This window comes from Ictalurus furcatus, chromosome 9, assembly GCF_023375685.1.
Source record: "Ictalurus furcatus strain D&B chromosome 9, Billie_1.0, whole genome shotgun sequence".
Classification (NCBI taxonomy): Eukaryota; Metazoa; Chordata; class Actinopteri; order Siluriformes; family Ictaluridae; genus Ictalurus; species Ictalurus furcatus.
The window spans coordinates 28,290,716-28,313,753 of record NC_071263.1 but is presented as its reverse complement, the minus strand read 5'-3'; the positions used below and the strand labels follow the sequence as shown (position 1 = coordinate 28,313,753).

At 43.2% G+C, this 23,038-nt stretch overlaps 2 protein-coding genes across 2 annotated transcripts; one reads left to right on the top strand and one right to left on the bottom strand.

Moving 5' to 3' along the window:
• Positions 1-250: 250 nt before the first annotated feature.
• On the bottom strand, positions 251-14,003 carry wdr43 (WD repeat domain 43). The gene is made up of 18 exons (XM_053632894.1): positions 13,738-14,003; positions 10,949-11,086; positions 10,069-10,190; positions 9,359-9,479; positions 8,611-8,729; positions 8,379-8,481; positions 8,219-8,283; positions 6,720-6,891; positions 5,159-5,245; positions 4,829-4,957; positions 4,340-4,489; positions 4,110-4,196; positions 3,974-4,005; positions 3,580-3,643; positions 3,376-3,489; positions 2,671-2,740; positions 2,359-2,417; positions 251-1,749 (listed from the first exon to the last, which is right to left on the bottom strand). The coding sequence occupies exons 1-18, from the start codon at positions 13,960-13,962 to the stop codon at positions 1,597-1,599; spliced, it is 2,010 nt and encodes a 669-aa protein (XP_053488869.1). The 5' UTR covers positions 13,963-14,003; the 3' UTR covers positions 251-1,596.
• A 2,538-nt stretch (positions 14,004-16,541) lies between these two features.
• trmt61b (tRNA methyltransferase 61B) lies at positions 16,542-23,007 on the top strand. Its single transcript, XM_053633493.1, has 7 exons — positions 16,542-17,700; positions 18,146-18,248; positions 19,331-19,521; positions 20,182-20,273; positions 20,800-21,002; positions 21,318-21,401; positions 22,872-23,007. Exons 1-7 carry the CDS (start codon positions 16,975-16,977, stop codon positions 22,904-22,906), a joined length of 1,434 nt encoding a protein of 477 aa, XP_053489468.1. The 5' UTR covers positions 16,542-16,974; the 3' UTR covers positions 22,907-23,007.
• Positions 23,008-23,038: the final 31 nt, after the last annotated feature.

Genomic DNA, 23,038 nt, shown 5'->3' with positions numbered 1-23,038 from the left:
ACTCTTTCAACATTAATTCCGCCTTATAGTTATACATACTGTACATTACACTGTAAATACATTGTGATTAGTTAACCATGTGCATTGTGCAGATGTAGTTTCAATTTAGTAACAAATCAGTTGTTAATAAGCGAAAGGGTGCGCTATAGAGGACCACACCAAATTTTTCTTAAACGCTTGAACGGAAAAGTCAAAGCTTTCGAGCACGACTTCGATTCAAATGAATCAAGTAAAACCACAAACGAAAGAGTTCTGAGAACAAAAAGGAATTTATTTCATTTCAACTGTACAACAGTTGTCCATATATACTGCTTGCATTGAAAAAAGGTTACAGCTGACAAATCGGGTTATTTATTTTTTCCCCCCTCTCTCTAAGCAACCAAGTTTTCTGAACACGGGTCGCAGAGACTTTTATTATTCACCGAATTGAGCAACATTCATGTCGACCTCCACTCGCAAACCGTCATTAGAGGAAGTGGACACAATTAAACAACACTTCAAGGCTGATGGGGACAAAAGGTGGGGGTGGGGGCAAAAAAACAAAAACAAAACATTAAAATAAAGAAATGAGGAGTGGTTTTGGGAAACAAAGGCTATATTCATGGACAGAACTTGAAAAAGCTGGGGGACGGGGTCAGTCGTCAGTCTGTGCTGCAACGTTACGCACTTAAAAATGCAGCGAGACAGAAGGTCACAGTAGCAGAAGTTTCTGGGGTGGAAGTTTGCGGTTAAACCCAATTTAGCTCAAATGTACTTGCTCGGGAACAGATTCGAACATCCTGCTTTGTCCCATTCTTGATCAAACTTGATTTACGGATAGACAATCCCTAAGCAAACCACCAAAATTTCCCCTAAAGAAAAGAACAAAATAATAAACTCCCTGTAAGATAGGGACACATCAGTCTGATAACAGATTTGACGTCATTTCCAATTTTGTATTTTATGCCTAAACGTGATACACTGGACACAAATTGTCCTCGTCACGTCATGAAGTTTTGGGGTTTTTTTTGTGCAACTCAGCAGCAGAAGCTCACAGGAAAGTCAACAGAAGGATTTCAGCATGGTATCAGCATTGCTATTCACTCTGATATCTGTATCGTAGCAAAAAAGGAGGAACGTGAAAAGTACATTCCTCATCTTGGTACGTATTTTTAGAAATGCAACTTTAAAACTGTGAGATTCTGTATAATGGTTTGTATAATTAAGCAATACACCAGCAAAGCCTGGACCATAAATCCTAAAGTTGTGGTACACTGCTACCACATGACCATAAGAACAACAAAAACAAAACAGAAGGATGAATAAATGAGCCACTCTGGGGTCAAGGGTCAAAGGAAGAGCGAGTAAAATAGCTGCGGGGCGAACATTCCTGCCGCGTTCACACTTCCGAGTCCGTGAATGTCGCCGCCCTGGTGGCCATCCTTGGACTCGACCGCTTTCAGTCCATGACACGTAGGAACTCTATAAAACCGGCCATTTGTGGTTTTTTTGTTTTGTTTTTGTTTTTACAATAAAATGAAAACATGAAAAAAAATAAAAATAAACGTATAATATATAAACTTTCCAAGCAAATTTTTTTTAATTCCGTTGATCGTTTCATTCCTCTTCGCTCTCAGCGTCCAAGTCTGAATCGCCGTTTGCTTTGGACTCGTCCTTCCCGCCTTCGTCGCTCTCGTCCGCATGGTTTTCTTTGTCCTCCGCTACGTCCATCCCTTCCTCCTTGTCGTCCTCCTCTTCCTCCTCCCAGCTCTGTTACAGGAAGCGCACAGACATGTTACCGGGTGCCACAAGCAGACGTTTACACTTGAAATGGTTTCAGTCATTCGAGGCAGATCAAACTCGCTCTCAAACGGTAGCAGTGAAAATATAAAAACTCGACAGAAGTGTTTAGCTCGCTGCTTTCGTCCACTCTTTTTAGACCTGACGCGAGCATGAACACAGCATCTAGCTCCGCCCACTTCACTATCTGAGAAGTTTGTTCCCTAAGATCCACATCAGTTTGTCATCTAAACATCCGTTTTCTTTTATAAAACCCCACTAACACGAGCGGAACCGCAACGCAATTCTAAAACCATTTTCTCAAAACAGAATTGTCTATTCTGTGCTTAGCAGTATCCGCCAGAATTATTGGCACCCTTCCTAATAAAAATAATGAGCAAAAACAGCTGTACAAAATAAAACACAAGTCAAATTTTCAACTTAAACAACAAGAGAAACGTCTTTCTTCTACACAAAGGGTGCCAATAGTTATGAAAGGGCACGGTATATATATATATCGGCACAGCCACGCGAGATCGCATGTGCACGGAAGGGCTTGAATCAACGCCCAAAAAGTATCAAAAACCTCAGAGCACTTACATCGGAGTCTTCTTCAGGGCGTCCCTCGTCTCCAGAGTCTGCCTCTTCGTCCGAGGACTCTGCGAAAACGCCACAACAAGCGTGAAATATTAGGCTTGGTTCCCAAATGAAGCACTCGAAATTAATTCTTAATGCTCTGAATTCTTTAACCGTAAACGTGACTCAAATCAGCGGGTTACATAAAGCACGTTCATGAATTAGAAAGAAACAATACGGACAGGCGGCGGCCCAAATCGGCGTAAATTAAACTGACTTAAACGCTCTTTTATACAGCTTTAATGAATAACATTTTAAAGAGGCACTGTGACTGACCTTCCTCGTACACCAGATTGGCGGTGCGGCTCAGCTCGGTTACTGTGTTGGAACAGTTGCTTGTCGCCACCTAGTGGAAGAAAAGGTTATGGGAAGGATTTCGACTTTGAGAAGAATTAACTCCACTCACAAATATATTTCACAACACACACTTTATAAGTTTGGGGAAAACATGTCGGAATGTTGCTGGAAACCCGGGGAAACCCCCCCCCCAAACACGACAGCCGAAATCAAGGGCTTCGTCTCTACGCTAAGAAAACATGGGCATATTTGACCAGAATGAAACGGAAACGTTTTATTTAGGTTATATTCGAACCTTGCGTAAATTTATTTCGTTTTATACAGACCAAAAAACGCACAGATTTTGCACGGTCTATAAAACTGGAGGGAGGGAAAAAAAAAAAAAAAAAGCGCCGTCTTTTCAGTCAGAATTATCGTGATCGAAATCTAATCGTGCTCGGAGTGTATCGTTACACCCCTAGGACATCAGGTTAATAAATGTAAAGGTAGACACACGAAAGAGAAACGTCAGTTACCTCCGTTCAGGAAAAACTAGTTTTCAGAACTAATAGATATATATATATATATATATATATAAAAAAAAGAAAATAGCAGGAAATGATCACGTGAAGGATTTCCCTTCTAACTAAACTTTACGACGTCCTGGACCTCATCGTAGACGCGTGTGAAAGCATGGAGACGTACCTGCATCATGAGCAGGTAGAGCTTGCCGTGGAGTCTCATCAGCTGCTGGTACAGCTTCACCCGGCTCTCGATCATGTGGTAGAGCGGCCCCAGCTGAGACACCATGTCTGGGAGCTGAAAATAAAACGTTTAGTGGAAAAATAAGCAGACGAGACGTCTCGTACGCCAACACACACACACACACAAGCAGAGGCGCGCGCTTACCGATGACAAGTACGCCGTGTGCTGCGTCAGCACGGCCTTCAGCCACTGCATGATCAGAATCGCCCTGTAAAATAAAATCAATTCACATTCCTTTACGGGAAACGACGATGACGACAGTCTAGCAGTGTGCGTCGTTAACACAATATTCATTACGCAGTCCCCGCCGTTATTTACATTTCCTTTCATTTTGTACATAACTCTGGAAACAGAACCTTTTAAAACTAAGACAAATAGGAAGTCATACATCATGGTACATCGTATGATTGACAATCAGCACAAGCTCTTATTAGTTATTATTATTAACGATATTCACTTTAATAACGAACAGCTCGGCCAACCAGTGAAAGAATGAACTCTAACGAAGCACGTTTGACTGAAAACGGCGTTTACTTACGTGAACGGGTTTCCATGCAGCCTTCTCGTCAGCTACAACACAAACGCAGAAATGTTATTTACGGGGGGGGAAAAAAACCAAACAAAAATAAAAACCAAAAGGGAAAGTGTGTCTTGAGGACGGACGCGTCACTCACTTCCTCCACGAGAGGCAGGACAGCCGAAAGAGGCAACCGCGCCACCGTGTTCTTAATCATGGCTTCCTTCCTCGATTGAAAGATTTTCTGAGAACAGACATTTAAAAAAAATATTTAAAAAATAAAGGATGAGACACGACCACACTGAAATATTTCACTTTATTTTTTTTATTTTTGAAACACGCTGAATGTCTGTGATGTGACGGATTTATAAACGGACGGCGACTCACGTTGAGGATCTTCTCGTCTTTGCTCTCGAGGCCCTGAACGAGCAGCACGGCGAAGCCGTCCGTCTGGAGCGAATCCGAAGCGCCTTTGCTCTGTCCCTTACCACGTGACGCGCTCAGCTCGATCTGCTCCAACCGCTCCTCTATCGACATCTACGCAGAGTCCATCAACGGTCAATTCCGGCCCCTGAACAACTTCCTTACCCTCTAAGTGTACTCTTAATATTCTCTTCAGGTGACATTATACACAATAAATAATAATAATAATAATAACAACGAAAAAACCAAAAACATGATCCTTAATTATTTTTAATAAATATATATTTTTTAAATGATAAAATTACACACCTTTTTAAAATACATCATCGGAATAATCCGGTGGTTTTAAAGGTCATTTCTAATAATAGATGCAAATTTATTCGGATTTTAAAACAACACGACTTCAGGTTGCAAAAGCACGAGCCCAAGTTCATGTACGTTTCTCACACGTACCTCCGTAGGAACGGTTCCTTTCTTCCTCTTTTCTGATTGGCTGGGAGTGGCTTTGATTGGCGCTTGATGCCCAGGAAGTCCCGGTATTAAAACTTTGCTCTTCTTTTCGTTCACGATGGGCGTCTTCACCTGGAAACGGAGATTGGGGGGTAGGGAGGGGTATAGCAAGACGTTTCAAAGCCTGTGAGTGTTATTCAAATACAGGATGGTATTTTTTTAAAAGCATTAAAAAAATAAAAATAAAAAAATAAAAAAAAAATCGCAATTTGGCTAATTTTAGTACTCCCCCCCCCCCTGCCCCCGGCACAAAAACGTGAAAACTTTTCTTACCTTCGTGACTGCAGCGTCGACTGAAAGCGACAGCATCGTGTGCACGTCTCGGATCAGACACACGTGCCTCTCTGACGTGTTGATGGACTGGAAAACACAGTTAGCATACACGTCAATCTGCCAGTTCCCGTAACACCCAACAACGTGTAGCTCGCAATAATGACAACGTGAAAGAAGTTTGTTTGAAATCTTTGCAAATTTCTTAAAAATAAAAAAACAAAAAAAAAAAGCACATGTACATCAGTATTCACAGCCTTTGCCATGACACTCAAAATTGAGCTCAGGTGCATCCTGTTTCCACTGATCATCCTTGAGATGTTACTACAACTCGATTGGAGTCCACCTGTGGTAAATTCAGTTGATTGGACATGATTTGGAAAGGCACACACCTGTCTATATAAGGTCCCACAGTTAACAATGCACGTCAGAGCACAAGCCAAGCCATGAAGTCCAAGGAATTGTCTGTAGACCTCCGAGACAGGATTGTATCGAGGTACAGAAACATTTCTGCAGCATTGAAGGTCCCAATGAGCGCAGTGGCCTCCATCATCCGTAAAAGGAAGAAGTTTGGAACCAGCAGGACTCTTCCTAGAGCTGGCCGCCCGGCCAAACTGAGCGACCGGGGGAGAAGGGTCTTAGTCAGGGAGGTGACCAAAAACCCGATGGTCACTCTGACAGAGCTCCAGCGTGTCTCTGTGGAGAGAGGAGAACCTTCCAGAAGAACAACCATCTCTGCAGAACTCCATCAATCAGACCTGTATGGTAGAGTGGCCAGACAGAAGCCACTCCTCAGTAAAAGGCACATGACAGCCCATCTGGAGTTTGCCAAAAGGCACCTGAAAGACTCTCAGACCAAAGACTGAACAAAAATTGAACTCTTTGGCCTGAATGGCAAGCGTCATGTCTGGAGGAAACCAGGCACCAGTCATCACCTGGAGAATACCATCCCTACAGTGAAGCATGGTGGTGGCAGCATCATGCTGTGGGGATGTTTTTCAGCGGCAGGAACTATGAGACGAGTCATGATCGAGGAAAAGATGAATGCAGCAATGTACAGAGACATCTTTGATGAAAACCTGCTCCAGAGCACTCTGGACCTCAGACTGGGGCGAAGGTTCATCTTCCAACAGGACAACGACCATAAACACACAGCCAAGATAACGAAGGAGTGTCTACAGGACAACTCTGTGAATGTCCTTGAGTGTCCCAGCCAGAGCCCAGACTTGAACCCCATTGAACGTCTCTACAGAGATCTGAAAATGGCCGTGCACCGACGCTCCCCATCCAACCTGATGGAGCTTGAGAGGTCCTGCAAAGAAGAATGGGAGAAACTGCCCAAAAATAGGTGTGCCAAGCTTGTAGCATCACACTCAAAAAGACCTGAGGCTGTAATTGGTGCCAAAGGTGCTTCAACAAAGTGTTGAGCAAAGGCTGTGAATACTCATGTACGTGTCTCATGTCTTCATATCGCGGTGACGTCAGGCGAGTTTACGTCAGAGAACTCGGGCAAGGTGGATGTAGTCAGACTTGCAGTTCAGAGTACGGCGGATTAGGTGCTTACCGTTTTCTCCATGACGGGTTGTAGGTGGCTTCCGTACGCCAGCATGACGCTCTGTCTGTCTGAACACAGAGCGGCAGCCAGCAGGGAGACGGGCATCGGGGTGGTACCTTCACCAGAGCTGCCGCTCGACACCTGCACCGAACACACTGGGGACAGGGGCTTCTTACACGGCCTGCGGGGGACAACAACCAGAGCGAGACCGCTTTAACCGCAAGAATTAAAAGGTATACTAGAGGTCGACCCATAGTGTATTTTACCGATAACCAAGTACGTACCTGCCGATAACCGATTAAATCAACTGACAGTTTTTAACATGATGCACAAAGTGAAGTATCGCTGAACTTTATTACAAAAATAAACAGTACTGACTGTATCATAAATTTGTCCCGTATTTTTTTTAAATGAAATAAATACGCAAATATTAAAATATATTAACTGTTAATAAATATTAAACTAAATAAAACACATACATCCAAACGGAACTAAAAAGTAACGCTCCGAATAACGAATAAAATCAGACGTCCGAAATGAATAAAAAACACTTCAAATAACACAAGAAGAAAAAATAATTAGTCAGTGATGGTTTTTATTTCGCCTCTAGAGGCCGCTCTCGTGCCGTATAACGACAGCGGACCGTTTTCAGCAATGAACACAACCGGGAAAAACTATCGGTGTGGATTTTTTGCCGATAACCGATAGCTCCAGCGATCAGTTTTCGGTCCGATTAACCGGCAAAACAGATCCATCGGGCGACCGCTAATGTTTTCGTGGGCCGGTTCTCACTTTTATTACTATTATTATTTTTTGCCTGGAGCACAAAACACATTACACGCGTTAAACTAAACCAACAGCACAGAAAACAAGTGTCTTCCTCGCTCAAACATAACTAAACGACTTTGATGTCCGTTTCTTTCCTTTAACGTTGTCGGAAAAGACGGAGGAACTAGTCATAAACCACGCAAAATTACACGTGGTCCGCTTCAGCAAAAATTCTCAGGAGTCCCAGGATGTTGATGCCAGGAAAATAAATAAATAATAGGAGTTTATTACCGAAGCAACGGAGCCGAGATGTCTGCAGAGCATCTGACGGACTCCATCTTGATACATTCTTTTATAAACGTTCAAAACTTAAGACTCTTTGTTGCTCATCTCTCTGCTATGTGATAAGAGTATAAAGAAAGTCTTTTAACACACACACACACACACACGTCCTTGAACGCTGGTGCTTGTTCTCTAACGAGCACCTTGCAGCACAGATGGCCTTCAGTCCTATGCGTACACACCCACTCTATTTTTTTTCTAACTTCTGCAATGGGAACAATAAAACACTCCAGTCTTAGCAATAATAGCGGACATACGCTGAAGAATAAGAAATACCACGCTGGCAACGTAACTCGTTAATGTTTTTGCTGTCCGGTTTATTTACTTCATCACCTTTAACGTCGTCGACGAGACAGAGGAAGTAGTCGCGAGCTCACACGCACTGGTTACACACTCACCCGTTGAGAAAGTGCTCGAAGAGATGCAGCTGCCCGTCCTTACACACCACCGCTAACCGCACCGCCTGGGGGAAAAAATAAAAACGAGTTTCAAACGTTTAGCGCCGTCGAAGAGAAATCCGCAGAAGAGAACGAAACCCAGAGTGTTCCGGGTTCTCACCTCGTCTTTCCTGTTGGAGATCTGCAGGTCGATGTGTTGGGGTTCGTCCGTCAGCGTGAACGATACCACCGAGTTCTTGTCTTTGCCGTCAGAGCGTACCTGCCTGTCAAACCCAAACGTTTCATTTTAGATTGAACCGTTACCACCGAGACGCGTTATTTTAGCATCGTATGTTGCGAATAATGTGTTCAAAAAAAAGAAAAGGAAAAAAAAAAAAAAAGTCTCGGCGTACCACACACTGAGCAGTCTGTCGTGAGCCGCCCCGGACAGGAAGTAGAGGCCGTCGCTGTCCGGAGGTCGGGTCGTGGCGAAGCACAGGGTCGTTACCGTGGTCGAGTGACCTGTGAACTTCTGTAAGGGTCACACGGTAAGAAATGTACAAGTCAGGTTTATTAAAATGAGCTCGTATGAAGCGCACCGTGCGTCCACGTTTTATTTAAACTCTCTAAGGATCCCTAAAGGTTAATAAAAAAAACAGAAAAGAAAAATCATCTTCGCTTAGCACACGGCGTAAACTCCTCGGCCCTGAAGACTTTCCCGTGTCGGAAAACTTCAAAGTTACAGCCGTACGTCTGACTGCTAAAGCGCCGACACTGGAGACTCCTTCCTCACGCAAAAAAAATGTGATAAAATAAAATTACAATCAACGAGCGCCCTTTGAAGATCGTTACCCCGATGAACCCGTCGTTACCATGGAAACGACAGCGAGCGCGTCGACGTTTGTGATTTGCAGAAAACTAAAACCTCTGACCGATCAGCATCCGGAATTCAGTGTCGCGGAAGTGTGACGAAACAAAAACGTGCAAGTCCTCGATCTTACGTTAACTCCAGACAGGAAAAGCAGCCTAGATTTCCATCTCAGTGTGCAAATAATACACTTAATAGCAGTAACGAGCGTTCTCAAGTGTACAGTGTAATGCAGAGAGAGAGAGAGAGAGAGAGAGAGAGAGAGAGAGAGAGAGAGAGAGAGAGAGACTCACCCTGTACACCTCCTTGGTCTCCAGGTCCCACATTTTGATGGTCATTCCGGCGGTGAGCAGGAGTTTCCCGTCAGGACTCACACACAGACTCGTTACCGCCGCTCTATCCGCTTTCCATTTACTTTACAGAAATAAAACGTCAATAAAACACACACACACACACACACACACACACACAGGTTCACACATCAGAATCAATATTCACTGATCTAATCATTGATTTTTTCCATTCTCTCAACGTTTCACCGATTAGCGAACGACACGCCGCGCGTTTGAACAGTGTGTAGTTAGATTTAACGTCGTGGAACGTGCGAGAGAGAAGTCCGTTCCTGTTCTCGCTTACGTTACAGCAACAATTCCACACCTTCATCTCCTTTTCTCCCTCCCGCTCTCAAAAAACCGCCCAAAAGACAAAAACCACCCGTCGTTTTACCGGGAATACGTTTCTTCAAATCAGACCAGAAGGTCGGTCCGAATAGAACTGCTGACAAAATAAATAAAACAATGTTGTACTGTTAAACGTTACGTTGGGTTAACGCGCGTCGTGAGTCGCGTTGGTGTAAATTTTCACACCGCAAACTAACATCGGATTTATGGTGAATGAATATCGGCCCCAAATATTTCACATTAAAAAAAATAATTAAAAAAGTTTATTAACGCGTACAAATATTACGCATCTTTATTTTATATCAGTATCAGCTGCCCCTCACCAGAGTGTTTTTCCCGTCTTCAGGTCCCACTCGGCGATGTGTGTATCGTCTGAGCCGCTGTACAGGACAGATTCTTTAGGGTGCCACTGGACGCTGTTCACACTTCCGTTATGCACTCCGTCCTGAGAGAGAGAGACAGACAGAGTGAGAGAGAGACAGACAGACACAGAGTGAGAGAGAGACAGTGAGAAAGAGAGACAGACAGACACAGAGTGAGAGAGACAGACACAGAGTGAGAGAGACAGACACAGAGTGAGAGACAGACAGACAGACAGAGTGAGACAGACAGACAGAGTGAGAGACAGACAGACAGAGTGAGAGACAGACAGACAGAGTGAGAGACAGACAGACAGAGTGAGAGACAGACAGACAGAGTGAGAGACAGACGCAGAGTGAGAGACAGACGCAGAGTGAGAGACAGACGCAGAGTGAGAGACAGACGCAGAGTGAGAGAGACAGACAGACACAGAGTGAGAGAAACAGACAGACACAGAGTGAGAGACAGACAGACACAGAGTGAGAGACAGACAGACACAGAGTGAGAGACAGACAGACACAGAGTGAGAGACAGACAGACACAGAGTAAGAGACAGACAGACAGACACAGAGTGAGAGAGACACACAGAGTGAGAGAGACACACAGAGTGAGAGAGACACACAGAGTGAGAGAGACACACAGAGTGAGAGAGACAGACAGTTGACGCAAATCCAAATGAGGAGGGAAAAAAAGAGAAGAGAACCACCACACAGACGCTTCAACAAACTGAACAGAGAGTGAAATATTGGGGTTACTGGGTTTAAGACAGTGATTCGCGGCGTCAGTTAACAGAGCGCGTCAACTTTTAATAAAAAAAGCAGCGGATCTTTAGCCGGGTCGTACCAGAGTACAGTGGAGATCTCCCTTCACCGTGCTGTAGATGAGGACGGTACCGGCTGCCGTACCCAGAGCCAACAGATCCGACTGCTGAGCCGACGCCGGACCCGCCTCCGACTTCCTCTTCTTCCTCTGAGGCCCCTCCTAGAAACACACACGTTACTGAGATACACATCCCGTCAAAAGTTTAGACACACTCATACTTGATTTTTATTTTTTTCTACATTTTAGAATAATAAAGTCATCAGAACTCCGGAGTAACACACATGGAACTATGGGAATTATGTTGTGATTTAAAAAATCCAAAATAAATGAGAATAATTGAGTATTTTAGCATCCTCAAAGTAGACGTCTTTAAGCGTTTTTAACATCGTGAGAAACCTTTCAGTCGAGTCTCTGATGCGTGTTTTCTTTTTCTGTTCCTACATAATTAAAGTTTTGTGTCACCAGACAGTCGTAAAGGGCTTTTCGCTGCACACTAGACTGCGTACGGTTGTGTGTGTCGGATTTGATCTGAATCCTGCGGCACGTCGTGTTTTAGCGACATCACGTTGTGTAACTGTTCCAGCTACGAGCTTTTCTCCTCACGTCGCATATGAACCGTATCACGATCTGGTTATTTCCCAAGCGCTCGATTTACACGTGACGTGGCGGTACGTAGAAAAAAAACGGGAGAGTTATACGGCGGCTTCGTTTTCCTCGGATTCGTCCCCGAACGTGGGGGGGGAAAAGTTCAGTAGTCAGGGCGCTGAACAGGGAGGCGGCCATTTTAAGTTGCGTCTCAAATCACACAATCCCGCTGGAACGTTCGCTCCCGAAAAAAGATAAAATAAAAATATCCCACAATGCACCGCAGACACCAGGGAGCCTCGTCGTCTTTTACAAATCTCGGCTGAACGCACGTCGTGATGACGTCACACGAGACCCCTGGACACCGATTACGACATCAAAACGTACAGAGTGTCGGAAAAGTGCCGTGAAAACCCCACGAGAGCAAAGCGGCAGAGGCGTAATTCCGTGTTTATCATTTACAGCAAACACTCTGCAATTCCACCTCTCGGGTGATGTTCCGTGAGGTCCGCGTTTGGATTTCGCTCGACACGTTCCTGCTGGATCCTGACCGTTCATTCAGACGGAACACAACGAGCGGAGGAAAAGACCTGCAAAAAGCATTCATTATAAAACGTATGAAGGATATATATCGTTAAGACCACCGACTACTTCGATAGTTCTCAAAACGGGGCCCGCGATGTGGATCCACACACACGCTCAAAAGTTTGTGGACACTTGACTGCAATGTTTCTCATGGTGTTGAAGTCGTTTTGATCTGAAGGTGTGTGATTAAATAAGTTTTCTTTCATTAGAAAACTAACAATGTAAAAACACATACATCTTTAAACGTTCGACTCGGAGGGAAATATTTTCCGAGAAGCGTCCGGCGTCGGTGTGAACTCCTTTAATACTGTTTAAAAAAACATCTCAGGGAAATTCAAGACATCAGGTGAGAAAACGCCGAGAAAAAGTTTCTGGAATATTCTAGGTGAAAAGCACGTCTACTTCGAAGATGATAAAACACTCAATTATTCTGATTTATTTTGGATTTATCACCACAACATAATTCCCATAATTCCATGTGTGTTCCTCCAGAGTTCTGATGACTTTTATTATTATTCTAGAATGTGGCGGAAAAAATTAAAGCAAAACAACGAGTGTGTATTAAACGTGTTTATTTGTTAAAGTTTTAGGAAGGGATGTTGATGTGATGCACATTGTGTTCAAATCTACACATGGAAAGGATAGAAATAATAATAATAAAAAAAACTTCAAGTCACGGCCTGAAAGTTATCATACATATTTGTGGTATTGTTCTTAAAACTAAACCTGTTACTGTATGTTGTTGTTTTTGTTTTTTTTTTTTGGGGGGGGGGGGGGGGGTGTTAGTTCTCCCACACACACACACACTACTAAAATGACTCTTGATGGTATCCTGAATTTAAAAAAATTTAAAAAAAAAAAAAAAAAAACAAAGAAAGAAAGAAAAAAAAGTTTGTAATTTACACCATCTTAAAAGAAGAAAATCCCACAACATTTATGCATTTAGAAAATGAGAAAAATTGCCTGAGGTTAGATTGATCATGAAGTTAAAGCAGTATTAAAGCAAAAATAAGTGTTTAAAAGTAAAACATGATGAAGATGCTATAAAGTGAAAGGAGCTCTGAAGGAACTGTTCTTCTGATCACAATTCATTCACGAAAACAAGTTTACAACCAACACCAAGCTGCTGGAACAAACACTAATCTAATACCCAGGGTTAAACTGATCAAAAGTTAAGCAGTAAAAAGCAGTGATGATTAAAATAATAAACCGAGGCCGTCTCTGAGGTGAGCATGTGCGCCAGAAACACATGTGCGTTTCACTACGTGGTGCTCGAAGCTAACATGCTAACCGAGCTAGCTAGAAAAGATCTCGGACAGGATGAAACGTGTCCGAATAACGTCTCGAGTGCGCTCGAGTTCATTTTAAAATGTTTTTTTAAAACGCCAGGAGTGGATCAAACGCTGTCGTAAAGGTTGTACACGTATAGAAATCCAAGCTAGCAAAGTTAGCACGCTGTGTCTAGCAGGCCCGTCTCGGTTAGTGGAGAAGGGGGTTAAAAAAAAAATGACGCCGCGTCTCAATTTGAATTCTAGGACGCTAGGTAGTGTGCGCGAGGCGCCTTGGGAGAGAGGTGTCATGGCGGATTGAAGTGCGCGCGAGTTAGGGAGCGAGGCGCGGTTTGGGATACGGCCGCGTACCTTGGTCGCTCGGCATGGTCCCCAGGCGATGCAAGTACAAGTGGCGCTGAGGTGCGCGGAAGGCACGTACTCGCGGTGGAGCGCGCGCGAGTCGGCGTTCCAGACCCGTAGCCGCCCGTCCTGCGCGCACACGGCGAGGTAATGCCGCGAGTTCGGCGAGAAGGAGCACGGCAGCGTCGGCGCTGAAGAAGAAGGAGCAGCAGCACAGCCTCCGTCGGCCGCCATTCTCGGATCACTTGCGTGCGTCTGCGTCGCGCACGCGAGGTAGAGGAGAAGCAGGAGGAGGAGGGGTGGTTGGGTAAACACGTGCTAGCACTGAGGGTAGCAGCGCGCATGCGCGGGAAGTCATCATCACGTATTCAAAGTCTTTGTGTTCGGAAACTGATTTCTGTTTTTACGCAAATGTTCTGATTAAAGGTGCTTTAAGGTAAGGTTAGTCTTTCTGTTTGTTTTTGTTTTATCTTTAAGATTAAATCTATAACGGTTAGGTGGATTTGACGTTTAGGAAACTCCGCCCCCAGGATCTACGGTGGCCTGTTGGGTGTTTATGAAATAAGAGACGCGGCACATCCAAACACAAACAAGAACGAGCCTTCCGGACCGGAAGTCTGTTTTCCATATTGTTAAGGATACTCACAGGCTCGTCCTTCTTCTGATGCAGTTTTTGGAGCGAACATACTGCTATAAATTAAAAAATGTTAACCTAACGTGTGGATTAAAACTCGAATATGTTCTCTTTTTTTAAACTTATATGAGTAAAATAATAAAATTAGATACTTTCTCCTCACACCTCCAGGGTTGGGGGTTCGGTTCCTGTCGCTGCACTGTTTGTGTGTGTGTGTGTGTGTGTGTGTGTGTGTGTGTGTGTGTGTGTGTGAGTTTGCATGTTCTCCCCGTGCTGCAGGGGTTTCCTCCGGGTACGCCGGTTTCCTCCCCCAGTCCAAAGACGTGCATGGTAGTCTGATTGGCATGTCCAAAGTGTCCGTAGTGTATGAATGGGTGTGTGAGTGTATATGTGATTGTGTGCCCTGCGATGTATTGGTACCCCGTCCAGGGTGTACCCCGCCTTGTGCCCGATGCTCCCTGGGATAGACTCCAGGTTCCCCGTGACCCTGACGGATAAGCGGTATAGAAGATGGATGGATTTTCACTCACTTTCAGTAAGCACTTTATCCTGGTCTGGGTCATAATCCCGGGAAAACTCTGCGTGAGGTGGGAATACACCCTGGATGAGACTCATTCACACCTAGGGTACATTTAACATAGCTAATCTACCTACTGGCATGTTTTGGGGATGTGGGAGGAAACCGGAGAACCCAGAGGAAATCCACATGGAATGTTCAAAACTCCAGTGACCTGAGCTCAGGATCAAATTGGGGATCCTGAAGCTGTGAGACAACAAATCTACTTAAAAAATCCAGGAAGGCTACGGTAACACAAATAACCAGTCTGTACAACCGTGGTGAGCAGAAAAGCATCTCAGAACTCCTGTCAGCCAAGAACAGGAATCTGAGGCTACAATGGGCACAAAAACCGGACGGTTAAAGCTGGGAAAAAGACCAGGCGACATAAAACTTGTGATTGCATATGAGAAACTAAATTATTTTGGAATGAGCAGCAACCTTTTGCTTGCTAATGAAGAAATGCGTCAGGGGTTCCCCAACTAGGGATCGCTTGAATTGTAAATGGGGTCACGAGACACGCACAATCTTTTATTTTATTCACCTATTTTACAGATCAATATTAGAAAAAATCAAAGGCTTATGTTGTGTGCTAGTATTTTGAAATGTTACTGGAGGAAACATTCGGACATAGGAAATGAATTTAAGTGAATAGTGAACGTGTTATTTTTGGTCTTTTTTCACTATCCTGACACACTGCACTTGTGCAGTTCAGCGATTAAAAATGGACAAATCTAATCCGTCCATCTACCTCAACCTACATCTACCAAACTAGCACTGTGTCTCAAATCGCATACTTATGTACTATTCTAGACTGTTTTTCTGTTCCAGTTAGTGTTTGGAAAAAAAACTAAACAATAAAACTTCTCATGAGCTAACAAAAGATCATTTTGCGTACCAGCTTTCTGGATTTTTTTTTTAAAAAATTAGTAAATATATTCGAAGTTGCTTTAACAAAGTGTTAGTGAAAGGGTGTGCACACTTGTGTAACCAAGTTACTGTCATTTTTTCCTTTTTCTTTTTTTTTTGTTCACCTGAAATGTTTCTACTTGTTTTTTTGCTTGAATTTTGTCGCTTGGTATTTCACATTAAAGGTGGGAAAAGATCTGACATGATTTATGTTGGTTTAATTTTTTAATATAACAAAGACCTGCAATTTTAACAGGGGTGTGTAGATTTTTTGTTATCCACTATATTATTTTAAAAATTACTGCTGCATTTTATTGTATAATAATTTAAGATCCTTGTGTTTATGTCCAAAAACGTATATATATATATATATATACAAATATATGAAACTTGTGATTTTACTGTAGAAGATATTAGTGAACAAAAACTGTTTAAAGGAAAATAAGGAAATATCAAGTTTATCATATTTAATTCGAATTTTTTCACACGTATAATGACTATTAGATAGATAGTTTGCTTATTATGGCTACATTTTATATGTAGAAATATAATATTTGTATGTATTTATTATGTAGAAATACATTTAAGGCTAAATACCATCTTCTGCTTTGGAAATAAGATTAAACATTCAATTAATTGATATTAAATTACGCAGTATTTTATATCCCACTAGCATATAAGCCGTACAAATGTGACAAATGCGTACAATGTATTGGATGTATGACCTTTTTTATATTTATATAAATATACATTTCCGTTTTATTTCTCTTTGTATTTACTGAAACAGCACGTCGGGTTTTTGCCGGCATCTTGTGGTCGCTCATTGTACTGCAGCATGTTCGTCTCTTATTGATGACGTAACCAAATCCAAAATGGCGCCGCTGTGTGAGAGTCACGCTGCGATTGGATTTGTTTACTATCGCTTTCTCAGTGCATTGCATTTAACGTGTCATTACATTTAAAGTCGCTTTCTGGTTCTCGAGTTTGCGTTTCTATTTTATTGATGGTTTTTCTTTAAGACAAAGCGCGTTCCCTTTGATTAGAATTGTTTGACATTTACGTGTACATTTTATATGTACGTACAATTAATGAATGAGAAACATTTAATCACTGGTAGAAACCTTGATAGTCTTATGAAGCTTAGCTGATGTTTGCCTTTGGGTTGTGTTTCAATTTGGGTCCCTCAATTAAAATGACACCAAGGCTGGCCCGAGTGTGTGCCACATGTTTAAGTCATAAGGTCAACCGGAGTGATCTCAGAATCGCTTCATTCACTTGGATCAAGCGGTTTGGGACTGGTCCAGATGGAGGAGATAATGATGATTCTGGAGCACCGGTACCATCTAGTCCAGCGCTTTTTCCATTCTCAAAGGGAGCTTCTCGATTTGGGAGGCGACCCTTGTCACCTTTAGAGAGGGTGAGTCAAATGTTACCCCAGGAATCGTTAAGTGAGGAGGTCTGGGAACTCAGAGGGAATAAACCAAGGGAAGAGAACGATGATACGGAAACACAGACTCCAAAGAAGCTCATCGAAGATCTAGATGTTCACGAACAAAGTGGAGATGGTGTTGTAAACGGAAGCAAAGAAGATTTGACGCACATTCTACCTGGGGAGCGTCTGATGTGCTTCGGAGAAGTCGTCCTCGCTGAGTACCGCCGTAAACGAAGGCTGGAGTTACAGAAAATGTTCCAGTTGGAGAAAGGATCTAAGCTGGGGAGCAACAGTGGTTTCATAGCTCACGATGCCATCCAGGGCTGCCACGCTGGGACGGTTTTACGCACCAGCCTGGGGATCCCTATGCTCATCCGCAGACCCAGTCTCGAAGAGTTCACGCTGTTTATGAAAAGAGGGCCTGCTATTGCTTACCCAAAAGTAAGCCTTTATACACTCTCACGCCGATTTCTTTATATTCAGACACAGAGCTCGGGCTTTCACGGCTCTCTGGTCGTTCTGGGATGTGAACTTACAACCTTCTGGACACTAGTATGAAACCGTAAGCGCCTGAATTCATACTTTAGATCAGGGGTTCTCAAACTGCTAACAGGGACCACTAAATAAATAAATAAATAAACAAATAAAACCCTGTCACCGACTGCATTGCATTTTATAAAACACGTACACGTATCCTTTCGTGCTTCATACGCACGGTCGGAGTCGTGTACGCGTTTCTCTACTCGCACTAACGAACAGTTCAGATGTTGAAAAGAGAAACGATTTCGATTCAATGACATTACGAGAGCAATGGCATTCTCTACATCTACAAAAAAAAATAAAAAGTGGTTCGACACGTGACTCGTTTCCCCTCGTCTCTCTGCAGGACGCCAATGCCATGCTGATGATGATGGACGTTAACAAGGGAGACTGCGTGCTGGAGTCGGGGTCTGGATCCGGGGCCATGAGTCTCTTCCTGTCCCGAGCAGGTTCTTTTCTTTTTATCTACACACGATGGAGGTTAATTCAGGCCCACAAAATGCCAGAATGATTCTCAACCTTACGCTATCTCTGTCAGACACGTGTAGCCTTGGTATGACAGATAGCTAGGATAGATTGGAGAGATAAATAGATGGATGGATGGATGACTTTATTAATCTCAAGTGGGGAAATGAAGGTGTCTTCGCAGCCAGGTGCATTAAGTACAGTCACAATACAGTATGATCACAGTACAATGTCAAATGAATGCAATGAGTACCACTGAGGTAGTGCATATAGAAGGAGGGATACAAATATAGCGGAAGCTTTGCACAGTTAAAAACTTCACCATGTGAAGTAAGGAGCTAAGGTGCAGAGACGACATGAGACAGACCCGTCTGTAGATGAATAGATCCCTTTAGATAAATATAATCTAAATGTAATGTAGCTATGGTATACGCAGAAATTCTGAAGCAGATATATAAATATGATTGTAAATATTATATATAAGTGGCGTGCGAAAGATGAGAGGTAAGTTAAAGTCCGGTTCCTGACCGTACGTCTAACAGGCAGAGATGAATTCATCTAACGAGTGTGTGAGGAGTTATAAAGGTCAGATGAGTTATAAAGTTTGACGGCAGCAGGCAGGAATGATTTCCCGTAACGATCCGAGGATTTGGAACTCGGACTAACGCTAACCGTATGCTTTTAAAATAGTCCTTCTCTATGTCATCATTCGCGATTGATATCAGTCCTCCCTCACGTTCTCATCGGTTAATCACGTATCAATCCGAGGCTCCTGAATTACACAGACTCGTATCGTATCGGATTCACAGGTATCGTCTAATATCGGAGACTTCTAAAGGGTTTCGACTTGAAATCACATCATTTTTAGTTCATAAAACGAAAGCGTGCGCTACCTCGGGGGTCGAGGATTTAGACTAACGGCAGTAGACGAGCAGTCTCGATAACTGGCAGTCAGTTCTGCTCCCGTTAGGAACCTGCTTAAAGGACGCCATCTGACTTGCTGCTCTCTCTGTGTGTGTGTGTGTGTGTGTGTGTGTGTGTGTGTGTGTGTTCACCCCCCCCTCAGTGGGCTCTAGTGGAAGCGTGCTGAGTGTCGAAGTAAGAGCGGACCACCACAGACGGGCCGTGTTAAATTACGAGCGCTGGCGTTCGTCCTGGAGGCTGCGCAGTGGAAACGAGTGGCCTGAAAACGTCCACTTTCACCTCGGAGATCTCATAAACGCCGCCCCCTCGCTTGCTGGGCGGAGCTTCAATTCCGTAAGGGGTCCGAACACTGCAACTTAGCACGTTTATCGAGTTAGGAAGAAAACCACGTGTCATGCTGTTAGGAGAAAATAATCAACCCGACCCTCTCCATCACAAAAAGTGTTTTATTCCTCTTACACCACAAGCTTCCAATGATTACATTTTTATATTATGTTCTATATTTTAAACAAGTTATAGCAGCGATAAACAGTCGCTCCCTCCCCGGTCTCTCTTTATTCTCTCTCTTAAAATGAATAAGACAGAAAAATGAGCGCCATGTTACCGAGAACACTGAAATTGACAGCGTCACCTCCGACTGTGACAGAGCGCTGACGCTGGAGACCCCTCGAACAAACGTGAAATAAACGTCCACACGGAAACGTCACCGTATCAACTATTACACTTTTAAAAAAATAAATAAACAATCTGTTGTTGCTATAGAAACGATAACGTATTAGAAGGAGCGCATTTATATTAACCCTGTGCTTTTCCTGTCAGAGCCGCCGTCACAGGAAACCGATCGACCAACCGATTAGAAAATACTTTTATAAAGATTTTAAAAACATTGTCGTGTATTTTACAGAACGAGTTACACCTGCAAAATACCTCAGAGGTATTTGTCTAGTGCGGCAGATTTCAGTTTGTACTGGTGTGTGTGTGTGTGTGTTTCAGGTGGCTCTGGATATGATTAACCCTCATCTGGCTTTACCCACAGTCGTACCTCATCTCCATACAGGAGGTGTGTGTGCCGTCTATCAGGCCAAGTAAGCCACACACACACACACACCTTTAATAAGTAAACATTTTGCTCCTCTTGTATTATTCAGTATAGTCTTCTGAACCTGTTGTTTTACTGTTTGTGCACTTGGACTAAAGTTGTCCTTTTATTTATTTATTTTTTTATGGCTGCTTACTTTTTGTATTACTTAAAAGGGTGTTTTTTTTTTTTTATTTTTGGTACTTGGATCTTAAATGATCCTTTTTGTTGTTAGCACGTATACAAAGCAGCATTCGTCTCGTCTTTCAGGTCACGAAGACGCTTCGTCTTCGTTAAAAATAAATAATAAACCACGATATTTTCTAGACACGATAATTTCCCGGAGAAAAGGAATCTTCAGCTACGGGAACAAGCGTTCGATCAGATCGTAACGGCTAACCTGGGCAGGATCTGAATTTCAATACACCCCTGTAGCGTTGTTGTTTACTGAAATCCTGTAGATCTCGACACGTTTGAACACGGGACACTTTTCCCTCCTTTAATCCGTCACGCACCTGTGTGACGCACGCCAGCGTTACGCAGATCATCGACTTGATGGAAGGACTGCGCTGCTCCACGCTTCCTCTGGTGTGCGAACGCGTCGTCGAGGTGCAGTACAGGGATTGGCTGCTCGCGCCGTCGCTCCAAAAAGACGGCTCCTTCAACCGGCGGAAAAAACCTCCGGGTGAAGAAACCGCGGAGGGCGAGGATGACGACTCGACCGACGACGCGGAAGGTGACTTTTTTTTTTTTTTTTACTGTATATTTTAACAGTATGCTTCTATCTAAAACTATTAAAAAAAAAAAAAAAGACAGGAAACAAAAACATGCGAATCTTTAAACGTCTTTATGCTTTAAGCTTGAAGTGAAAGTGAAGTATTTGAGTTGCTTTGCAAATTTATCATTATATGAACCAAAAAAAACAAAAAAGTAAGTAATGTTTACATCATGCAGAGATGTGAACTAATAAACAGAAATGTTAATCGTCCAGTGCTATTTACATCATTCTAACAGATGTTTTACAGCGATTATGTTCCTTTTTGTGTTTTAGAAGGACACGAGAGTCCAGCACACGTCCCCTTCGGGAGCGTCCCGTACATCGCTCGGCCACATCCTGAACAGAACGGACACACGGGTAAGCGTGATCTGCGGTATACGTTTCTGGACCGGTGTGACCCGGTCTTTAAAAAGTGATCTGCTGCAAAAGATTTTGATCAGGTATCGTCTGGTGCTGAAGTTCCACGTCCACGCTGATCTTCTGCAGGAGTTTTTGGTCGCTCCACCATGACCCGTAAACACATCCCCCCCACCCGACCCCCACCCGATCCAGTCTGATGAGCTGCAAGAGAATGTTATGATGCAGCATGGTGTACTACAGAGATCTGTGATCCTGTGTGATCTTGCACGGTTTCTTAGGTTTCCACTGTGATGTGATCCACTGCAAAACGTTCCATAGAGTGGATCTAAAAAAAAGTCTACTGGTTGTATAAGTATGCACACCCCTAAACTAACACCTTTAGATTTTTTCACAGCATTCAATCGTTTTTAAGTAAGAGTCGATCCGTTCGGAGCGTCTTGACTGAGCAGTACAATATTTTTCCATTCTTCCTTGTAAAAGTGTTCTAACTCTGTCAGACTGGCGGGGCTTCTCCTGTACACAGCCCTCTTCAGGTCACCACACAGATCTTTGATTGGATTTAGGTCTGGACTCCAAAACCTTGAACTTGTTTTGGTGAAGCCGTTCCTCTGTCGATCTGGAGGTTTGTTTCGGGTCGTCGTCATGCTGAAAGGTGAGATTCCTCTTCGTCTTAAGTGTTTTAGCAGAAGATTTAAGGTGTTGCTCCAAAATCGACTGGTATTCGGAGCTCTTCATGATTCGCTCCACCCTGATTAAAGCCCCAGTTCCATCCAGCTGAAGAAAAACAGCCCGAAAGTACGATGCTGCCCCCACCGTGCTTCACCATGGGGATGGTCTATCTTGGTGATGTGCTGTGTTGTTTTTTTTTGTGTGAAGAAAATATCTTTTAGTTTTATGGCCAAAAAGTTCACCTTTGGTCTCATCAGACCGTAACAAACTATTCCACATGGTTTTGGGAGATTGGATGCATTTTCTATTTTTGGTTAAAAAAGGCTTCCATCTTGCCACCCTACCCCATCGCCCAGGGATGGGAGTGATGGGATCCACTGCAGACGTCTCCAATGCAAAGCGATCCACTCCAGATGTTTCCAACGCGAAGTGATCCATGCTAGAAGTTTCTAAACCAGTGTTGATCATATGGACAAGCTGATATGGTCCTCTGAGAAAGTTTCCAATTCAGTGTAATTCAAACTACAAAAGGTTTTTACTGAAGAGTAATCCACTGTGAAAGTTTCTAATATTGTGTAATCCACTGCAGCGTATGGATTACTGTGGAAATTTCTAGTTCTAGTCTGTATGTTTATTCGTAGTCCCCCTTTTGGGAAGTTTTTCTGTGTACATTTTACATTAGAAGGTGTACACCAAATAATTATTTTTAAAGCATCAGCTGAAATGAGAAAATCTTCAGTGTTCAAATCAAAATCACCTAACCTAATGTTTTTCATTCTTTTTTTTTTTTTCTTCCAGCGTTCCTTGTGAAACTGAGGAAAATATCCAAATAGCTGCACCTATGAAGACCCCGAAGCAAGCTTATGATAAACTACGGCTTCCATTTGCAAATGATGCTTTTGGTCCGTTTTGCAATAAAAATCTATTCAACAGACCACACTGTACAGCTCAGATTGTCTTAACAG

Bases quoted from the DNA above. Each gene is read 5' to 3' on its own strand.
- wdr43 (XM_053632894.1), bottom strand. From the start codon at position 13,962: ATGGCGGCCGACGGAGGCTGTGCTGCTGCTCCTTCTTCTTCAGCGCCG. The intron at 11,087-13,737 runs GTACGCGGCCGT...GTGTGTTTCTAG, and splicing joins GACCATGCCGAGCGACCAAG to GAGGGGCCTCAGAGGAAGAA. The intron at 3,644-3,973 runs GTAAGTAAACGC...TTTATTTTACAG, and splicing joins CTGCATGGAAACCCGTTCAC to GGCGATTCTGATCATGCAGT.
- trmt61b (XM_053633493.1), top strand. From the start codon at position 16,975: ATGTTTGCCTTTGGGTTGTGTTTCAATTTGGGTCCCTCAATTAAAATG. The intron at 20,274-20,799 runs GTAAGCCACACA...GACGCACGCCAG, and splicing joins TGTGCCGTCTATCAGGCCAA to CGTTACGCAGATCATCGACT. The intron at 21,402-22,871 runs GTAAGCGTGATC...TTTTTCTTCCAG, and splicing joins TGAACAGAACGGACACACGG to CGTTCCTTGTGAAACTGAGG.